This window comes from Lissotriton vulgaris, chromosome 2_1 (genome assembly GCF_964263255.1).
Source record: "Lissotriton vulgaris chromosome 2_1, aLisVul1.2, whole genome shotgun sequence".
Classification (NCBI taxonomy): domain Eukaryota; kingdom Metazoa; phylum Chordata; class Amphibia; order Caudata; family Salamandridae; genus Lissotriton; species Lissotriton vulgaris.
The window spans coordinates 1,961,019,901-1,961,039,153 of record NC_141687.1 but is presented as its reverse complement, the minus strand read 5'-3'; the positions used below and the strand labels follow the sequence as shown (position 1 = coordinate 1,961,039,153).

General features: G+C 42.3%; 1 protein-coding gene across 1 annotated transcript in view; it reads left to right on the top strand.

The window, feature by feature from the left end:
- The window catches only part of LOC147733561 (aminopeptidase N-like), a 491,573-nt gene that overhangs the window by 10,867 nt on the left and 461,453 nt on the right, over positions 1-19,253 (top strand). The window contains exon 2 of the mRNA XM_086958148.1: positions 4,116-4,258. Coding sequence (XP_086814274.1) covers positions 4,116-4,258 — 143 coding nt within the window. The remainder of the gene's footprint in view (positions 1-4,115; positions 4,259-19,253) is intronic.

The following is a 19,253-nucleotide window of genomic DNA, read 5'->3' as shown; positions in this document are numbered from 1 at the left end:
ACTGCAGATCAACCAAGTGCACAATGGCCACGAAGGAGTACTGAGAGTCTGATGAAGAATAAGGTTCTGCATTGGTGGCTTTAGCTGAAATAACGGTATGGTGTGGCAATTGCGCAGAAACATCCATTTGTGTCTCAATTTGTTAAAAGTCTGTCCAAGAGGGGGGAGAGCTCTACCTGCAGCATCTCCCTGACTCTACAACAACAATCCTCCACAAGGTGTTTAGCTCGGGACTGGTTTAAGACCAACTCCCAATCTCCTGTGCTCCCTGCCATGGAGGATGACATGGAAGAGGACTGTAGGGGATTAAAATACAAGGAGTTGATCTAGACCTTGTAGTCATACTTGGACAGGGCTGGTCCGTAAAGTCTTGTACCACCCTGTGTCTGTTGCATAATCTGCTTGTCCCCTCTTACAAGCTGTAGATTGGTGATCACAACTCCCATTGTTGTCCCCTGCCCCAGGTTTGGATTGCGAAGCACCAGCTGCATCAACAAAAAGGCTACAGATAGCGGAGATCAAACAGATGTCAAGCCCAAGGGTAGCCCCACAACCTCAGTTGCATGAGTTGCACGTATTGAGCCCAGCGCAAGGCAATCTTGGTACAAATGGCCCCCATGGCCCTCTCCAACATACTGTTGATTGAAGTGCATTTACTAGAGGGGCAGAAGCAAGTTAGCCGCTGAGTCTTTTTTCTTCCTTTTTTCTTCCCTTTTTTTATGACAAAGATGAACTCATTGAGACAGGGGAGAGTTCATCCAACTATCAATGCAAGCCTAATCACCAGGGATACAGGCACAAAGGGTTAAATGCAAAAGTATTTTGAAGAAGCAGAAGCAAGAGAGGTGGCCCAGCCCAGCCTCCTTCAGGCTCTGACAGGTGTGGGAGGACCCACCCTTGGGCCAGGAATTTGCCCAGGTCCGATGTACACTGGGGTACTTATGAAGCACTTATGAACGTGAGTTCAGTGGGGGCGCCTCCTCCTGTTTGTACGGTCCTGGAGGCTCCTGGGGTATGTAGTCCCAATCTAACAGGGGCAACAAAAGAGTGTGGCAAAATTTACTCCAGCACCGCAGAACGCACAAAGAGCTTCCGAGGGTGAGTTCTGAGGGGTCCCCTCCTCCTGGCCACGGGCTCCTGGGGGATGCTGGGAGATGTAGTTCCACCCCAGCAGTTGCAACACAATAGCATGGCAACATTCAAATGTAGCCGTGGACCCCCTGAGTAGGTTTTGCAGATGCCCAGAGCTTCTCGCCCCACAGTTTGAGAACCACCTATGTAGTAAATACACTTTCTGGGTAGAACACTCACATCCATATGGTACATAACATGCACTCAACATGTACAAAGGATGTCAGGGCATGGGTCTGAGTGTCTTATATATGTAGACCTTTATAAAAGTGGGGCCACCATGTTCTACACTCCTTCTAAGTCAGAGAAAGCCAGAACATGTACAGTAGCCCAGGTTAGTTAAATTGTATGGTTGATGCTCCCCTCCAGGTCTCAGAAAGAAGACCTGGACCTCAAAGTCAAACCAAGCCTAGGCCTTAGTGCATATGACCATTTAGGGCCTCATTTATGAGAAGTGTCGCATCGGTTTCACAAAGCAGCAATGCAAAACAATTCTCAGTGTGCCTTCCTTGCGGCACCATAGTTGCACCGTATTTAAAGTACGGCACATCATGTCGCAAGGAGCTACAGATACGTCAGTATTCCGAACGTGTTCTGTATGCGCAAAAGTGGTGCATTGCTGGGGTGTGTCTTAAAAGAGACCCAACTCCATCAATGTGTCATTTCACATTACTTGACAGACAAATTTGTTTTTCACCGTCCATCCCGTAGCCTCAGGTCCTCTAATCAACAGCTGCTTCAGGTTCCTAGACATTATAAGACCAGACAGGGAGGCCGTGCCCTATCTATCATGGGTCCTCGTCTATGGAACAGTCTCCCCCTTTCCCTCAGAGAATGCCAGAGCCACACAGCTTTCAGGAAACGACTAAAGACTGTACTATTCTAGGAGGAGCCTTCCGACCTGTTACCTCACAGTACCGCGCGGAGATACACCTTCGGGTGTGATGCCGGCGCGTAACAAGCCCATAAATAAAAATAAATAAATAGGGCAAGTCCCATGTGAAAGGGCCTGCAATACACTTATGCCTGCCATGAGGGAGGCGAAAGGTTTTCACGCAATGGCGTCCCAGAAGTGGCACAGTGATATCTTATAGATTTCCATGTGCCTCTTCTATGAGGCTTTGATGCGGGGGAACACCCACCCTGCACTTTATACTTGATGCAGGTATAATTCAAGGAGGCAGTGGTTTACAAAGCACTGCATCTGCCTAGATGCATCACTTTGTAAATATGGTGCAACATGGCTCACTTTTTAAGCCGCCATTGCGTCAACAAAAGTGACACACTGCCGGCTCAAAGGTGTTGCATGTGCTCATAAATAAGCTCCTTAGTATGTGAGCGTGACTGCAAAAATTCTGAATATCATATCACATATAGTTGAGTCATTCAGCACTTTTAGGTCCAACCCTACCCACAATGGTTAGATGGAAATTTAAGATAGTTAATAAGAGTTCGAAATGCAAAATGGTGTATAGTGTGTATTTGAGGGTTGAAATCACTCGACACTTGGCACACTAGCAACCATGAACTTTGTGTTAGATAACCAGGGCAATTTCTATCACTATGGCATGATACAGGCAGGGCACCGCTCAGCTGCTTAATGCCTGGGAGGTGTCAGGAGATTGCTTTGCAGAACACTACTGTTAAATTATGAGCAAGAGCAACTCTTCGATACATACACAATACTGTGTATGTATCGAAGGGGCTACAGTCTAGGATTTCAGCCCTCAACTACTGACCAATGGGGTTAGTGTGTCCTCCCCACTTTACGATACTGTGTCATTACACCAAATTCCAATGAGCTGGTTTATGGCACCAGATATGTCAAAAGTGAATTCCTGTCTAGTGCACTTGGTTTCAGAGAACATTTCAGGAGATGAACTCTCATACAACTAGGATTTTCTATTGGCAACATTACAGACTATATGGGCCTCATTATGATGGAGAATTTTCCGCCTCCTCCGGGCCGGGGGAAGCCACCTCCGGCCCGGATGAGGCGGAAAATCCTCTGCGGACTCACCAAAGACCCACCGGCGCATTACGATGGCTGGTGGGTCTTGGTTACTGTCCGCTGCTTTTCCGCCGCGGTCAGATTACAACCGCGGCAGAAAAGCTCTCATTTGGCTGGCAGTGTCTATCAGACACCGCCAGCCAAATTAGGAAGCATTTGTAAACATGCTTTTCCGCGGCGGTTTTTCTGCCTTGGAAAAGCATGTGTACTTTTGATTTTGGGGGCCCGTTGCAGGCCCCCAGGGTGTTGGCGGGTGGGGGCTGCACATGGGGGGTACCTATGGTACCCCGCAGCATTTACTTGCAAAAAGCGGCAGGCACCGTGCGGTGCCTGCCGCTTTGTGCATGTAAATGTTAAACATGCACTTTTAACATTGCGGCGGGTGCTGCTTGAAGCAGCACCCGCTACAATGTTAAATATCCAGGATGTGACCGCCAGGGTGGCGGTCACATCCTAATCGCACATGAGGGAACGCCGCAGCCCATGCGGACGTTCCCTCATCCTCTGGGGTCGCGGACGGACGCAAGTCCGTCCGCGATCCTAATGAGGCCCTTTGTTTGGGAAAGTCTGTCCTGAGCCCTGCATGGCCATGGTTTAAAACCTGTGTTCATTTTCGTTTATTTAGTGTACTAATCACTCCCAACCGCACGTGAAAGATCACTTGTTAGGTAGGACAAAGTGAAAGGTGGAAGTCTTTTGCACTACACTCAAGCTAACCGCAGTTCTTGCCTGATCTGATAGTTTCAAGGTTTATACAGGTTATAATAGTTTTCAGGAATAACAACAAATTTGTGGACTAATGTTGTATGGTTGTTTAGGGTGGGGGTTTAAAAGTAATAAGCTGTAACCCTACATGTCAATAATAATGACCCTCAATTGAAGGTAGGTATTGTTCTAGGTACATTTTGCCCAATGTGGTGAGGATTACTGAGCATATTCTTATTTTGATGTGTTTTCCCATTTTTATTTGCAGGCTGATTGCCACAACACAGATGGAGCCAACCGATGCCAGGAAAGCATTTCCATGTTTTGATGAGCCAGCTATGAAAGCTACCTTCAACCTCACCTTGATTCACAATCCACAACTGGTGGTGGTTTCAAACATGCCTGTTATCAGTAAGTTAAAGTCAAACGTTATCAGCATACAAAACTAAACAAAATGGTTAGTGTCTTCTTTTATACATCTCTGTTCTGTAAATCCTGCTGCTGATCCTGAAGAAGATTTGTCCTGTTGCCCTAATCTGACTGGAAATATTCATTAAGCTTGTTTCAGGCATAAATGAAATTCAGATGTAAAACAAAAAAAAATTCTACCCCAATGAAGTGGTTCATTTATTGGGGTAGAGTGAGGTCCACCCCAAGTATTAAAACCACTATCCTGTTAAATCCAGTAAAAGGTGTCAGTAATTTAAACACGAGCTCAAACCCTGAGAGCTATTGCACCGAACAGACAGGCCCAGCTTAGAGAAAATGTGTAAAGTACATAATAATAACAAAACAGTTGAAAAGTCAGAAGCACAACCTCATAGAAATACCATTCTATCTTGTAAAAATAGAGAACAATCTAAAGAGCAGATAGACTTTGAAAAAACAGCAACAATCAATAAGGGGAACCAGAGATATGAATTTGAGAAGATTTTGTAAAAATGACACCAGACAACCTTGTCAGAGGATTTACGCTGGGATTGAGAGTCTAATTTAGAATTTGGCACGCAGAGGTAAAATCATCAATATGATGGAGTGCCGTACCCCTGCCACATCGAGGGTCTTCTGCCTCCGAAATTTAGAGTAAACTGCTGTTCTTGTGGACCACTCTAAAGATTAGCATGAACCGCTGTCACTGCAGCTCCTGTCAATGTTATAAAAATTTGACGGACGTCTCTGTCAAACATGACTTTCGCTCTTCAAGCTTTACCAACATTTTGCTATTTTCCCAAACCAATTCGCACACACAAATATATCACCTCAGATGTCACATTAATGTTGTCAATGATGCAATATGTGAGTTAATAGGTGGTGCATGTTGAGGGCATTAGGTATAGTTACTTCCTTTAACTATATCTGGTGAATTTTATTGCTTTTTTTAGTTTAAAATGTTTTTACTTACATTTTCACCTAACTATATCACTTTAACCTTTGGTTTTTCAGTAAATTTCTTGTTTAAAAAAAAAAATAAAGTAAGATTTTATTACCATACCTCAGTATGCCAAACCCCTGCTGTGCACGGCTAGGCCCTTACCCCCAATTCCCCACCCGAGGCCGACTACCCTCAACTGTTCCAGTCCCTCCCTTTAAAAAAAAAGAAAAACGGTTTCCATATTCCATGGGAGTTCTGCAGGAGCTAAGGGCAGCACATGCTCCTTTGGAACAAAAACACCCCCACCCTCCAAGGCCATTTTTTCTGCTCTGGGAGACATTTTAACACTTCCTTATTCACTAGCTGAGTGACAGTTGGTGGCCAATGCAAATTAACTGTATGTGAGTATCAAAGACCCACTGAGAATTGATAAAATTCCTGGGACAGGGTAAACATATAATGGAGAATAACATTTCCAGGTAATTTTAAACAGGCGCAATGTAGGAAATTAGTTCAAAGAATACCAACAATTTAAAAATTATGATTTTAAATTATTTAAGTAAATACATTTATATTTTAAAATCATCACCAATAGGTTTTTGTTACATATCATCAAAAACCTTGGCTAAAATTATATACAGGATACACATTTATATATGGTGGAGATGGTGTCTTCGACACGCGTTTCGGCCCTGGGGGGTGCCTTCATCAGGAAATTACCACCAAATAATCTAAAATTAAGTTAAAACATCATTTAGAACTCATTCCTGTTGACACTGCAAAAATGCTTTACCAAGTATTTTTTAACAACTGCTCTCAAGTTTGTTTTCAGTGATTTACAAATCAAGCTAAAACAGACATTTATACTACATAGGGAAAACCCACATGTTCTTACTTAAGGACAGAGGTTCAATATCATCATACATTTGTTACAGAGGGAACAAAGATAGTGGAGAAAAACATGATTGCAAAAGGCATACAAAGGATGAATTGCCATCATCCTATTTCTATATGTATTACTGGGAATGGGAAAAGAGGCAGAAAAAGAAGGGAAAAAAGATAAAACAAGAAAAAGAAGAAGAGGCGGACAAACAAAAGAGGGGCTGGAAAGAGGTGTGAAAAAAGAGAAAAAAGGAAAGAAGAATAACAAGAGATATGAAGATGCAGAGAGCTTTTTTTTGGAGGGGGGAAAGAAGTGGGTTTGGCAGGGGTGCAGTAAAAAGAAAGAAAGAGAAAAAGAAGACCGGGGAGAAAAGAGTTGTAAATGATAACATAGCTAGTGTGCCGCTTACTTGTACTAAAGCTTGTGAAAGTAGGTCGGTATTGTTACACTCAGTTGGTGAAAAAGCCATGATAAGGCTATGCAATTCTATGGAGAAAGAGACAATAGATAAATATTTTCAAAGAACAAATAACTATAATGTACAGCGTTTTTTAGAACAGAAGTGACTACCCACTTAATGGTTAAGTGATCCAGCGAACTATCAAGCTTGAAAGGAAAGCTATCGCCTTAAATCAAAAACGAACGGAGCTTTGTCTTCTGTGTAGCTAAAACAGAAATTGTGGTATATGTCTTGATAGTAAACTAACTTTCAAGATATGATTCTTGTGTTCAAAATATGTTATTAATTTTTTTGCATAGATACAACCAACAAGGACAATACAAAAAATATTACTAAATAGCAAAAACAAAATTCATATAATAAGCAATATCAATAAAAAGAAGAAAAAATAAATCAGGTAAAAGATATTAAATACTCAAAAGAAACATAAGAGGGAAGGGAAGGAAGGGGTTACATAGAACCAAGAATGCATAACCAATCTAAAGAGCTACATAAATACAGCCTAAGAGTATACAGTATATTAAGAATTCAAAATAATACAATTAGTACAATATTAAGAAGATAAATATGTATCAATTGGTAACCAAAAGGATTCATAAGACAAAGAATTGTGATTAATCCCTTTTAGTGATAGTTGGGCTCCTCTTCTTGAAAAGATAACCCAAGACCACCAAGCATTAACATATAAAAGAGAAGCATCTATCCAACAAAAAGTGATAGATTTTAAAGCTGCAGAAACTACAAAATTAAAAAGTTTACCTTCTAAACCAGGGAAAAGGTGAGGAACAATAGCAGATTTACATATTATTAAGGAATAAGAAACATCAATTTGAATAATAAAAATCTTTTGTAAGATATTCCAAACATCAGACCAAAATTTGAAAATTAATGGACAATCAAAAAGCATATGTTGTAAAGTACCTGGGTGAAGTTTACAATGCCAACAATCTTAAGACGGAATAAGTTTAGCTCGGAATGATCGTGAAGGAGTCCATAAACGATTATAGAATATATAGGCATTAGTCTGATAAATTGAAACAGGTAACCAACCAGAAATGTTACTGAGCCAAATATCTTTCCATATGTCCATAGATAAATCAAGTGAAAGTTCATTGTTCCAAAAAGTAGCAATCATCTCTATATTATTACCGAAAGTATCAGATAACTCTTTATATATAATGGAAACACCATGAGATGAGGAAGAAATTGTTTGAATATAAAGAGATAAATCAGCAAGCGTATCAGAGGGAATATTATTAGGGAAGGAGTCTAAGATGGCGTTGCATAAATACTGATACTTGACATAGTCAGATTTAGATAAACCAAATCTCATTTGCAATATTTCAAAAGGAGGTGTTGATGATGTCCCGCAGGTGGGGTGCGATGACAGCGTCGACCTTGTTGAAGACGTGGTGAGGGCAGGGGTCGGTCGGAGATCCGGAGTGGATGGAGTTCATCGTGCGGACGGTGTCTTCGGTGCTGATCGGAGTCCAGGCGTGGAGGGTGGTGGTGGGGGGTGGTGGTTCGGTCGTGGCGTGCGTCGTTTGAGTGCTGAAGCTGTTGTGTATGTCCGGGATCTTGTTGTGGAAGTAGGAGGCGAGGGAGTTGCAGAGGTCTTGCGATGGGGTGATGTCGTTGTTTCCGGCGTTGGGGTTGGAGAGCTCTTTCACGATGTTGAAGAGTTCCTTGCAGTTGTATGCGTTGTTGTCCAGCCGGTCCTTGAATGCTGTTTTCTTGGTGGCGCGGATCAGTTGATGGTGCTTCCGGGTGGCGAGCTTGAGGGTGGTCATGTTGTCCGGTGTTGGCTCCCTTCTCCAGGCTTTCTCGAGGGCTCGGCAGTTCTTCTTGGAGCTCTTGAGTTCGTCGGTGAACCATGGGGCCTTCTTGCTGCCGGGTCTGCTGGGCGGGGTCCTCAGTGGGGCGAGTTCATCCGCGCAGTTGCTGATCCACTTCGTGAGGTTGTCGGCGGCCTGGCTGGGGTTCGCTGAGCTGGCGGGAGGGTGCTGGCTCAGGGAGGCGGTGAGCTGGTCGGCTGTGATCTTGTTCCAGCTTCTTCAAGCAACCTGTTGCTGGTGGTGGTGGATCGTGGTTCTTCTGAAGGTGAAGTGGACGCAGCTGTGGTCCGTCCAGTGGAGTCCAGTGGCGTGGCTGAAGGCGATGTCTTTGCTGGATGAGAAGACGGCGTCGAGTGTGTGTCCGGCGAGGTGGGTGGGGGATGGACACCAGCTGCTTGAGTCCGAGGTTGGCGAGGTTGTCGAGCAGGGTGGTGGTGTTGCGGTCGTTGTTGTTCTCCAGGTGGAAGTTGATGTCCCCCAGGAGGATGTAGTCAGCGGAGGGGAGGGCATGCGGGCTGACGAAGGGTGCCTCTGAGGGTGGTCTTCGGGTCGGTGTGGATCTGGAAGTGTAGGTGTTCGGCGGTAGTCAGGGTGTCATCGGTGTTGGTCGTGATGTGGATGGTGTCCCTGTGGATGATGGCGATGCCTCCTCCAGTCTGGATGCCGCGATCTCTCCGGGTGATCTTGTATCCCTCTGGGATGGCGATGGCGATGTCGGGCGCTGAGGAGTCGTTCATCCAGGTTTCCGTGAGGAAGGCAACGTCAGGAGCTGTGGTGTTAGGAGGTTCCAGAGTTCGATGGCGTGTCTGTGGACGGAGCGGGCGTTGAGCAGGATGCACTTGAGGTGGTTGCTGCTGGTGTTGCTGCTGGTAATACTACCACTTTCAATGAAAACAGTAGATTTATGCGTATGCGTAAATATGGTGTATTAATTCAAGCTGTTAGTGTTCTTCATATGAGTCCATGTTACACAGAAGGCTTTCTATAGTTTTTCTAAAACGTAATAATTTACTATCTGCAGTGAATAAATATCATGTTACATTGTATGTGACAGTCATGTTTGCAGTGGGATGCAGGTAGTGAACCGAGGCCTTACTGTTAGCAAATACATTAACAGATAGTGGTGGGGTGACAGATTGCCTTCATTGCGCAAGAAGTGTGTGGCATTTGAGCAGTGCATACTTGATGGGTTCTGTTTGTCTCAATAAAGGCCTGCAGCCTCAATAGTCTGGATTTATGCCTTACCATCTCCCTGTTATGGTTAACAGTAGGAGCGTCTTAAAATCAAATGGCATATACAGCAAGGGGTGCATTGCAAAAGGGATGATTTGGACACCCATTCTGGTGGCAGGACACCTAAAATGATGTCACTAAGAGAAATATAAAGCTGTTAACTACTTCACCAGTCTTTTCCTTTAAAACATCTAGGTATTAAGGAGAAGGAATTTATGCCTAAGTTATATTTTACAAAATTGGAGACTTTGTTGTAGGCCGAGTGGTCCGATTTCTATCAGAGATTTAGTATTAGGCTTGAAATAAAATAGATCAGTTCAAAGATTGCAATGAGTCACCACATCCACCTGTCTAATGTCCTTCCCCTAGAATGGATATACTAGTCAATACCTAGCAACACGAACACAGTCTTGCACGGTCCTGCACATTTGAACATCAACATACACCATCTTTAGATACCTGTGTGGCACTCATGACATGCTCCAAACATTTTCTGAACTGTCGGTCAGGTCAAAATACCTGAGCACTGAGGAAAAAATATTTTCCTGTTCACTCTTGTTAGTTAATCAGTGTTCAAAACAGATGAGATGAATAGGCATAGCAGACGTGTTTTCTACCTAAAAATATGAATCCTATTGTTACAGGGAGCATTTTAAGGGACACAGAGGCACCCTCACCACATGTTCGAGGGAGGTATTTAGGGGCAAAGGGGCACCTTAACTTGAGGGGGGGTGCGCAGGAATGCTCACACTAAAATGAAGTAAAAAAATATGTGAGTCATGGAAACTAAGCCAGAAGGTTTAACAGATTTATTTAGAAGGTGCAACTTTAAGAAAAAGGCATTTAAAATACAGAATACAAACTATAGTGACCTCGCATTCATAGAGAGTCTTACCCAACAAAAGGCACTTTTATCTAATTCTCAATAGGACTCAGAAGGCATTGAAATCATTTGAAGAGAGACACTTCAGAAAATGCACCATAAGATGTGCAGAGTACAAACCTCAGAGACTCATTTATTAATGCACTACGAAAAACATAATTTAAATCAAGGAAATTGTTCTCAGAATGCAAAACATATTTGATCTAAAATGCTGAGAATACTCACGTTTAAACCTAAAAGAAAAAGCAGCCTTGCAAGTGTAATATAAGCATTACATTCTCAATAAGAAAACACCCATTTAGAGTCAAAATAGCATACATAGCATGTAGAGCAAATATATTGGCAAGTTAAATTGTATCTAAAAAACAAAAAAAAAGAGCTCTTGGGGAGCACCCACACCCCCCTGCCATCTACCAACAGACGGGGAGGGGTAATCCGACAAGAACCCTGTGGACTTCTTTATACTCTTTAATGCAGTGAGAAGTGCCTACAGCAACGTCATCTCACGCCAGTCATACTTACATCAATTACAGCACGGGTCGCACATTTATCAGAAGTGTCACGTCTATCCTAGTAAATGTGGAACATAAACTTGGTCAAGGGATATGGTCTCAGGCTAAGCGTCCATCTTAAACTGTATAGGGCTAGCGGAATTTTTTTAATGTAAGTAATAAAACATATAGCAATGTCTTGGTTGCCCCGTCCATAACCCTGGTCTGACTTTCTTGTGGTGGTAACTTCTCTATTCTCATGTTCAGACCCACGATGTGGTGTGCTATATGTCGACAGGATAGAGAGAGAGAGACAGTGAACTTTGCGCACACTGGTAGGGTGGGGGCTATCCAGTCTGGAGCAGAGAAAAGCTGGCTGAGATTTGAGGTCAGACGGGATAGAGCCTGCTGTTCAGAAAAATGGCAGAACTCTAGTCAATTTAATAAAAGCCTACAAATCATTCAGGCAGGGCCTATGTAAGGGTTTCATATTTCAGGTGTGGGTAGAACGGGCCTGGCGTACTATACGGTAAAAAAGACCCTGCCTCACTATCCAGTTTGGTAAAATGAACTGCGGGGTATGTGGTCCGACATTTTCATTCGTATCCCTGAAAACTATATGGCAAGTGTTTGAAATATGCTTTCCCAGTATGCCATAGGTTCTATAGCGTCCATGTTGGTCATATCTTCAATGTCATCAAATTAGTTTGTGATTTAGAGAAATATGTTGACTAACGACCCACTTTCCAATGCTTCTTCTGTCAAAGGTTGTATCTCACGCCTGAGTTTGGTGCGATTTGTTCTTACGTTTACAAGAGTAAGGCATATTTAACCAGGGCAAAATTTATTTGAATGGTCATCTGGGACTCGATATGATAGCTACGGCAATAGCGGCCAAAGGAATTGCCAATGCCACAGGGTTAACCATTTTACCAAGAAGAGAAGTCTACCTTATAAAACCTGTGGAATGTTGGAAAAGGGGGTCGCAAAAGCAATTTTACCACAGGGAGACTCCCACAGTTGTACTGCATTACAAGATTCAATTATCAGAATGGGGCAGGATTTCCCTGTCTTTTAACCCCTTCCCTGCTGGCCCGTTTCCGCCGCTGTGCGGTAAACAAACGAACAGGGGCGGGCCATGACGAACCCCAGCCGTCATCAGCACACGAGCACCATAGTGCATGACGGCTGGGGTTCGTCATCAGCATGGAAAGGGGTTAATTATTTTATCACCTTTCAAAAATATTTGGTGAAAACTCAATGTGAGTGAATGTCCTCTGCACAATTTGAAAGCTCATTTCGGATGGAAACTCTCATTCCGGCCCACATCTAGATTACCCAGGGCCTTTTAATTATGCTGTTAGTCATTAACTATCAGCTGCATTGCAGGAGGCAGGATTTACCCATAGGTCTCTGGTAAGGAAAAGTAAACCTGAAGATGCAACCAGGGAGCTGAATGAGAATCCCACAGTAAATACTTATATCTCTCGACTGCATCAGATACCAGGCAACACCCAACTTGCATCTGGTCCTCATCACTGTAAAAAAAAACAAGGAAGTTCTTGTTGAAAGTCAAAGCTGATGCTTGGATGGTAACATGCCAGGGCACTGCGATAAACAAAACAGCTCCCATAGCTAATGAGGCATGGCCACCAAAAGGGTAGACTCCCAAATGAAACAGTATGATGTAATCACTCCGTGAAAATTTAACAGTATCACCCATATAAATCACTGATGAAATTAGAAAAATTAAGCTGTCAGACCATGGAATGACAAGAATCTATTCTCTCAGATTCAAGAACTCCAAAAGCTGAAAGTTTCTGCAAATACTAAAAAATCAATTCAGTAAAAGGTTTGTGCATTTAGGGAAGTATGGATTTACTATCCCCATCTCCACATCCACATATCTTGAAGATCTATGAACAATGAAGGTACATATATTTGGAGGTGGGTATATAGAAAACCAATACTTGCTTACCTGTCTATATTTTTGTTTTCGATAATTTGTTCTTGATACTGTGTCACATTAATATTCTGGGTCGATAATCAGAGTGCAGACCGTCAATTCCAATCTCCAAGCCCTCAAACATGAAACTTGCATCATACACAGACAAGTTACATATCATTTCTAGAAAATCCTCCATGAAGGACATGACAGAGAGACACCACAGTCTACAAATAGGCTATAATTGAGCTACCACTCTACTGATTAGGGATGCCAATAATGATAAATAAATCGTTCCCAGAAGGACATTCTTAAGTACACCTGCAGTACCAAGCACAAACAATATTCTTCAGCGGAATGTGAGCAGCTATACTGCACTTACAATTAAAACTGCACCACCACTAAAAAACTTCATAGCTTAAAATCCACACCAATGTGTAATAAAAGTAAAAATATTTCATATAAATGCAGCAAAACAAAAATCAGATAAACAAAGTATTTGTTAAGTATTACCCTTGAAGGTTATTGAGAATTATCACTCTATGTAACATTCATTGTAAGTCAATAAACAATTTCAAAATGAAGAAAAATAACATACTCTTTTCAAGAGACTTCAAAGGCACCTCTTATGCATTATGCTACTCTGATGCATGATTGCAGTGTCGTGCTGAACTTGGGGCAAATCCGATTATAGATTTTGCCTTCAGACTTAGAACATTTTGTGGATGAAAATATATCCAGCATGCAAAGACACTGAAGGGTGTACACCATGAAACTTCATGAAGTTTAGATATACTAAGTGGGAGCCAGGTAAATCCACTAAAAAACTGCTGCTGGCAATAGGTGCCTTTCAAAACCCAGAGTGTGATGTGAACTTGTGAGAGGCATGTGAAGCCTGCACCAAGTTGATTTTCATCTTGTGGTTTTCCTGGAGCTCTCTGCTTTCCAGTTGATGATGCTGAAGGTTTGCCTCTAACAAGGCTTCTCACTATAGTGTTTACATTAGCTTACTTTAAAAATTCCTGACCGGTTTATGCAAATGGGTGTTAAATAATTAATTCCTTCTGTCCCTTGCAGATAGGCCAAAACAATCTGCACTACTGCCTGATTCAGTTCTCCATCATGAAGGGTATCATGATTCCTTCCCAGCAGGCTTCAAACCCTTGCGTTATTCAGGAGATTTAAGCTTCTGGCTACTCCAGGATTAAAAGGCAGACCTCTTGAGGAGGTTGCAGGCACCAAGGTTTACCAAAGACACCACTTGGATTGGGAGCAACTAAAGGCTAATATTTCATTTGACCTGGTCATATGTCTTTAGTGTGACAGGGACTCCAGCTAAAATTGGGGCAAGTCTCTTCTTTCCGCATGATAATCTGCACAAACCCCCCCCCCCCCCCCCAAAAAAAAAGTGTTGGCCTCGGATGGCATTTTGAAGGGGCAGGCTAGGCTGTCCACAAGGCTCCTTTCTACACACCTGTGGTTATCTGTAATGTGTCAGAAAACCTCTTTTACAAATGTGTGATGTAGTTTGAAGCCTTTGAGACTTGCCTTCCAGTTAAGGAAGCGTTTAGCATAAGTCTCACACATCAAGGCATTTCTATGGACAAGAACTTCAAATCTATGCTACACCTTCTTTGAAAGCCTTTGGAAGTAAAGAGTTCTGGAGGGCAATGGTAGAGGTTTAACTAGAGACCTAACTCCTCTTGCCACAGCCCCAGAACCTTCACCCAAATTGACCTTCCTGAAGTTGGAATGCATTTAAAGGTGAGGAAACAAATGATGTTGGATTCCGTAATTAAGGTTTCCCTTCAGCATCTTGTGTAATTTAGCCGTAGTTGTTCTATTGTTGTAGGAAATTACAGAATGTGTGGCAGGGTGTTTAGTGTAAGGCGATCTTTGTAAGGATTATCAATAGACATGATTTTATTTATAATGGCATAGATCCAACCGTAATATGGAAGAGATCGTTAGGATAATAGTTACTTGAGACAACAACATTCACATCTCTTGTCCTGGTTTCCTTTTGAAGTTTTGGAATGTTGGGAATAATTGAGACTGATGTCTGAATAATCACGATTGGTATACCAGGAATATATTCTTTCCCTTTCCATCTGATGATATGGCAGATCAACACAAGTAGATTGTAATCTTAGTGGGCTTAATGCAGTGTTGATTCTGGTCAATCTATTGTGTTAATATATTTTTATTTGGCAAATGAAGCCATAAAAAATGCCACAAAATGGCTTACAGTTAGAATGCAGATTATACAAACAGTGCAACCATAAAAATTATATAAAGCACGATAAAATCCTAATTAAATATGCGATGTGAGTTATGCCACTCTTTAAAGTAGAAAAGGAAAAGAAACAATCTCCTAATTCGTAGCCAAAAAGGGAAAGGTCACATGTATAATGAATACACCTTTCTACATGCATAGAGACTTCCAGAGCTCAAAATGTCCTCAAGAGATGGGTAAAACCATATTTCTGCACATTAACCCGTTTTAGATGATATTACCAATTCATTCAGTGACTCCTGTATTGCAATTAAAAATCTTCCTATTACAAATGTCACATTTAAAAATCTCATATTTATCAATAGGCAGAGAGCTTGATCCCTACTATCAATTTATAAGCAATAAAAAGAGGTTTTGAAAATTCTTTCCGTTCTTCTAGGAACCATAAACAATACAACAAAATATGTGGACTGCTGATTTTTCCTTGTAAACCACATGTACACAGACCCTGTTTGTTCGTCATTTCCGTCTTTATCTTCCTATCTGCGTTATATAGGTTCAAGCCAACTCTAGATTTCAATACTGTATTTCTGAGCTATAGGAGAACGTATGATCAATCTATTGATGGCGTGAACCTTAACTGTTTTTATTAGTAGCCATTAATATGACAAAATTCAAGACAATAAGATGGAACCAGAACAAAAACACAAAAACAAAAAAAAAAGAGGATCATTTACACAGATATTTAAGATGGTACATATACTGCTTAGTTAATACACATATTAAATGCGGCCCATAGCAAAAGAAAATTAATAAATAAATAACCAGAGAGTTTGGGGAATAAACAGAAGGAGAGAGAGAGAGTACATCCATTTTTACAAGACAATATAATACAGAGAGTAAGATAACAATGCAGAAATAAATCCATTGAAAACTGGGCCAGATCCTTTTGAATCTTAACTAGCTCGAGTTAGTTTGGACTGAAAAACTTGTCTGAGTAGTGCCCAGACTTCGTTAACATTTGGGCTGATTGGGTTTATCCAAGCTCTTGCAATACACATTAATAATGAAGTTTAATGAACTCTCGTAGCTGGTAGCCTCATGTTGAAACCCAAGCAGAATTTCCTTTTCGGTGAGCCAGAACTCACAGCCGAAATGCCCTGTGAATGTTGAGGACAGATTGTTGCAGAATAAGTTCAACATCACACAGTCTATAAACAGGTGCTTTAATTCTGCCACAAATAGCTTACATTTTGGGCAGTATGATTTGGTAGAAGATCGAGGTGTTGCCCACTTAGAGATGAGCTCGGGCATGTAGTACAACAGGAAGACTGTCCTGTGTTGCTGCAATTTCAAATTGACGGAAGTTACTGATTGATCTAGAGTATCCAATGCCTCCTGTATTTCCTCTACTGATATGTGAGTTTTAAGGAGATAGCTTAGTGTGGCGGAAATCGGCAGGCTGTCATAACAAACTAATTTGAAACATTTCTGATAAGTTGTGCTTATAGCGCCTTTACCAGAAATCAAATATATTCTCTGGCCTGAATACCTGGAATTCCTCACACATTAATTGCCGCTTTCTGGCTTGATTTAGTTCTGCAACGTTCCAACGTATATACTTACTATCGGACATTGCATAAACTAAGTTCCGCTATCTTCCCCTTTGTTCTATCATCCTGCCAGGTTCCGTCTATATGTAAACTTCCAACTATTGACTGGCTATTTAACTGCCTCCCCACCCCCCCTAGACGTGCTGATGGATGATGGGGAGCTACTCTCCAGTGATATCAACTCCTAACCTAACCCAACTAAACCCATTCCTCTGCGTCTGCAGAAAGGAATCATTCCCTTCCCCTGCTGTTGCTGACTGACAGCTTAAAGAAAGAAAGCTCCCAAACCCCCCCGACTCTCATACCCTACTCCCCTCTATTACAACCCCCACTGTGTGTAAAGAAAAATCATAAAGCTCAAATAGAGACAGAGAGGAGTTTCCCAGTGAGAATCTATGCCCCCTCATATATTATTACAGCTCTTTCTTAAATTATCTAAGTAGAGTTGGACTGCCATCTAGAGAGAGCTTGCTTAGCTTCAGTCTCTTTGTAAATAAAAATTGGGAGGAAGATGGCGGAACGTCTCTGCTAAAGGTGGTCTGCTGTTGATCTATATATCGCCGCCTATTTCAACCACTCCATTCCATCTTTGGCTCTAACTCGAGGCAGGATGTGGCAGGGCTCAATATGGCCCCTCAACAACTCCCTGCCCAGAAAGGACATTTAGGAATAGGAGAGGCAACGATGGTGGCTGCAGCTCATGGGATCTTGGCCCCCACTGAAATGAACGAAGAACTAGGGAAGAAATCATCTCTGGCATGCGAGGCGGCCCCTGGCTCTCAACTCGGCAAGCCAATTCTCCACTTGCTACGTTCCAGGAGGGCTGGTGGTTTACTCCAATCCTGCGGATCAGAGAACTCCACTCCAGAATTGGAGATGGCCGATGTACACAGTACAGGAGGGTTGGGATACTAAAGTTGGTGCCTCGGGTCATCTGGCTTTCACAAAAGTAAAACTGTCTCTCAAATTTCAACAGACTATTGGGGGAGTCTACTGCCCCAAGAAGATCGTCAAACAAGAAACCCAGTTGACAGCTTGTGTTAATCCTGTAACCGCCAGCTCCTGCAATGCTTTGACATTCATTGCCCTATCTGTACCACTCTCATGCTTGCAACTGGGTGTAAGCAACATAGGTTTAACAGCATTGGATGACATGGACGTTAGTTTGTTGGTTGACCCTTCAAACGGCCCTAAGCCTCAGAGCCCACCGACATTAGGTGTGACTGATACCTCCTGTCACATCCATAACAGAGCGCCCAATGGTGCAATCTACTGCACAGGAATGTATGTATTCTTCTCCAATCATCTCGGATAATGCCCAATTAAAGCACTCTGAGCAGTGCAGGAAACTAACCGAACCAGTGGAGGCTCCAGATCTCAACTCTATAAAGGGCAGCACTCCGCTGGGACTTTAAATCTTTATGATGTAGAGGATTCACATGAGTCAGAGGAGGTAAAGGAGGGAAAGGACGAGGAGGTACCAAACTACCTTTACTTAACTTGAGGGTTTTTGGTGTACCCGAAGGAAGGGAAGGCTCAGATCCTAGGGCTTATATAGTAAGCTTATTCCAGCAGGCATTTCCAGATCTTGTCGACTGGGTATGGACTCGCAGATCCAGTGGGCACATTGATTACCTGCCTTTATCACAAAAGGGATCCAAACTAAGTCAACCCATCCTTACCTAATACCAGTATTTTAAGGTAACTTCCGGCTCCGCCAAGCAATTTATCTGAAAGCCCACCCTTCCACTACTGTTAAACTGGACTCGATTTCTATCTCTAAAAGGTCAGACATTTGTAAATCTACAATGGGCAAGTGGTGGTGGCTCTGTCAGTGTATTGATCCTTTCAAGACCGTCTGTTCACAAGTCTTTCTGCAGGAGCCAGCCCAGCTGAAGATACTCAAAGATGGACGGTCTCAATTTTTTTTACCTTGAACCTTAATTGTAATGGTACTTCAGTCTGGATAACAGCATTTGTCTATTTCATTAACTCTGAATTTCACCTGAGTGCTGTAGTCTATGTAAAGGGCTCTCCAAATGCACTTGACTTATATTGGCACCATATGGTAAGGGCGTGTAGCATAATCCTTTTATGTAAGGATAAAGCTGTGCTGGTGGTCCTGCAGCTCCTCCTGCGATCTGTTACCTTGATACTCCAGTGATATCCTTGAGAGGTTTGACTCTAGCAGAGACCTGCTTAATGTACAGTCATGTGATCTGAATCTAGTGACATTCTATGGTGTAAGATATTTTCATTGTGAGGTGAACCATACATTGGTTAGCATCGCCAGGGCATATGAAAGGTTGTCACTCTGTGTTTATTTTAAATGTTGTATGAGAATCCTGACATTAATGAAAGAAAATTCTGTGAAATGTTGAAATTGCAATGAAATTGGAATCAATGTACTGTTCAGGGCAGTTTTTGCTCTAATGTTGTTAACAGGAACATGCCA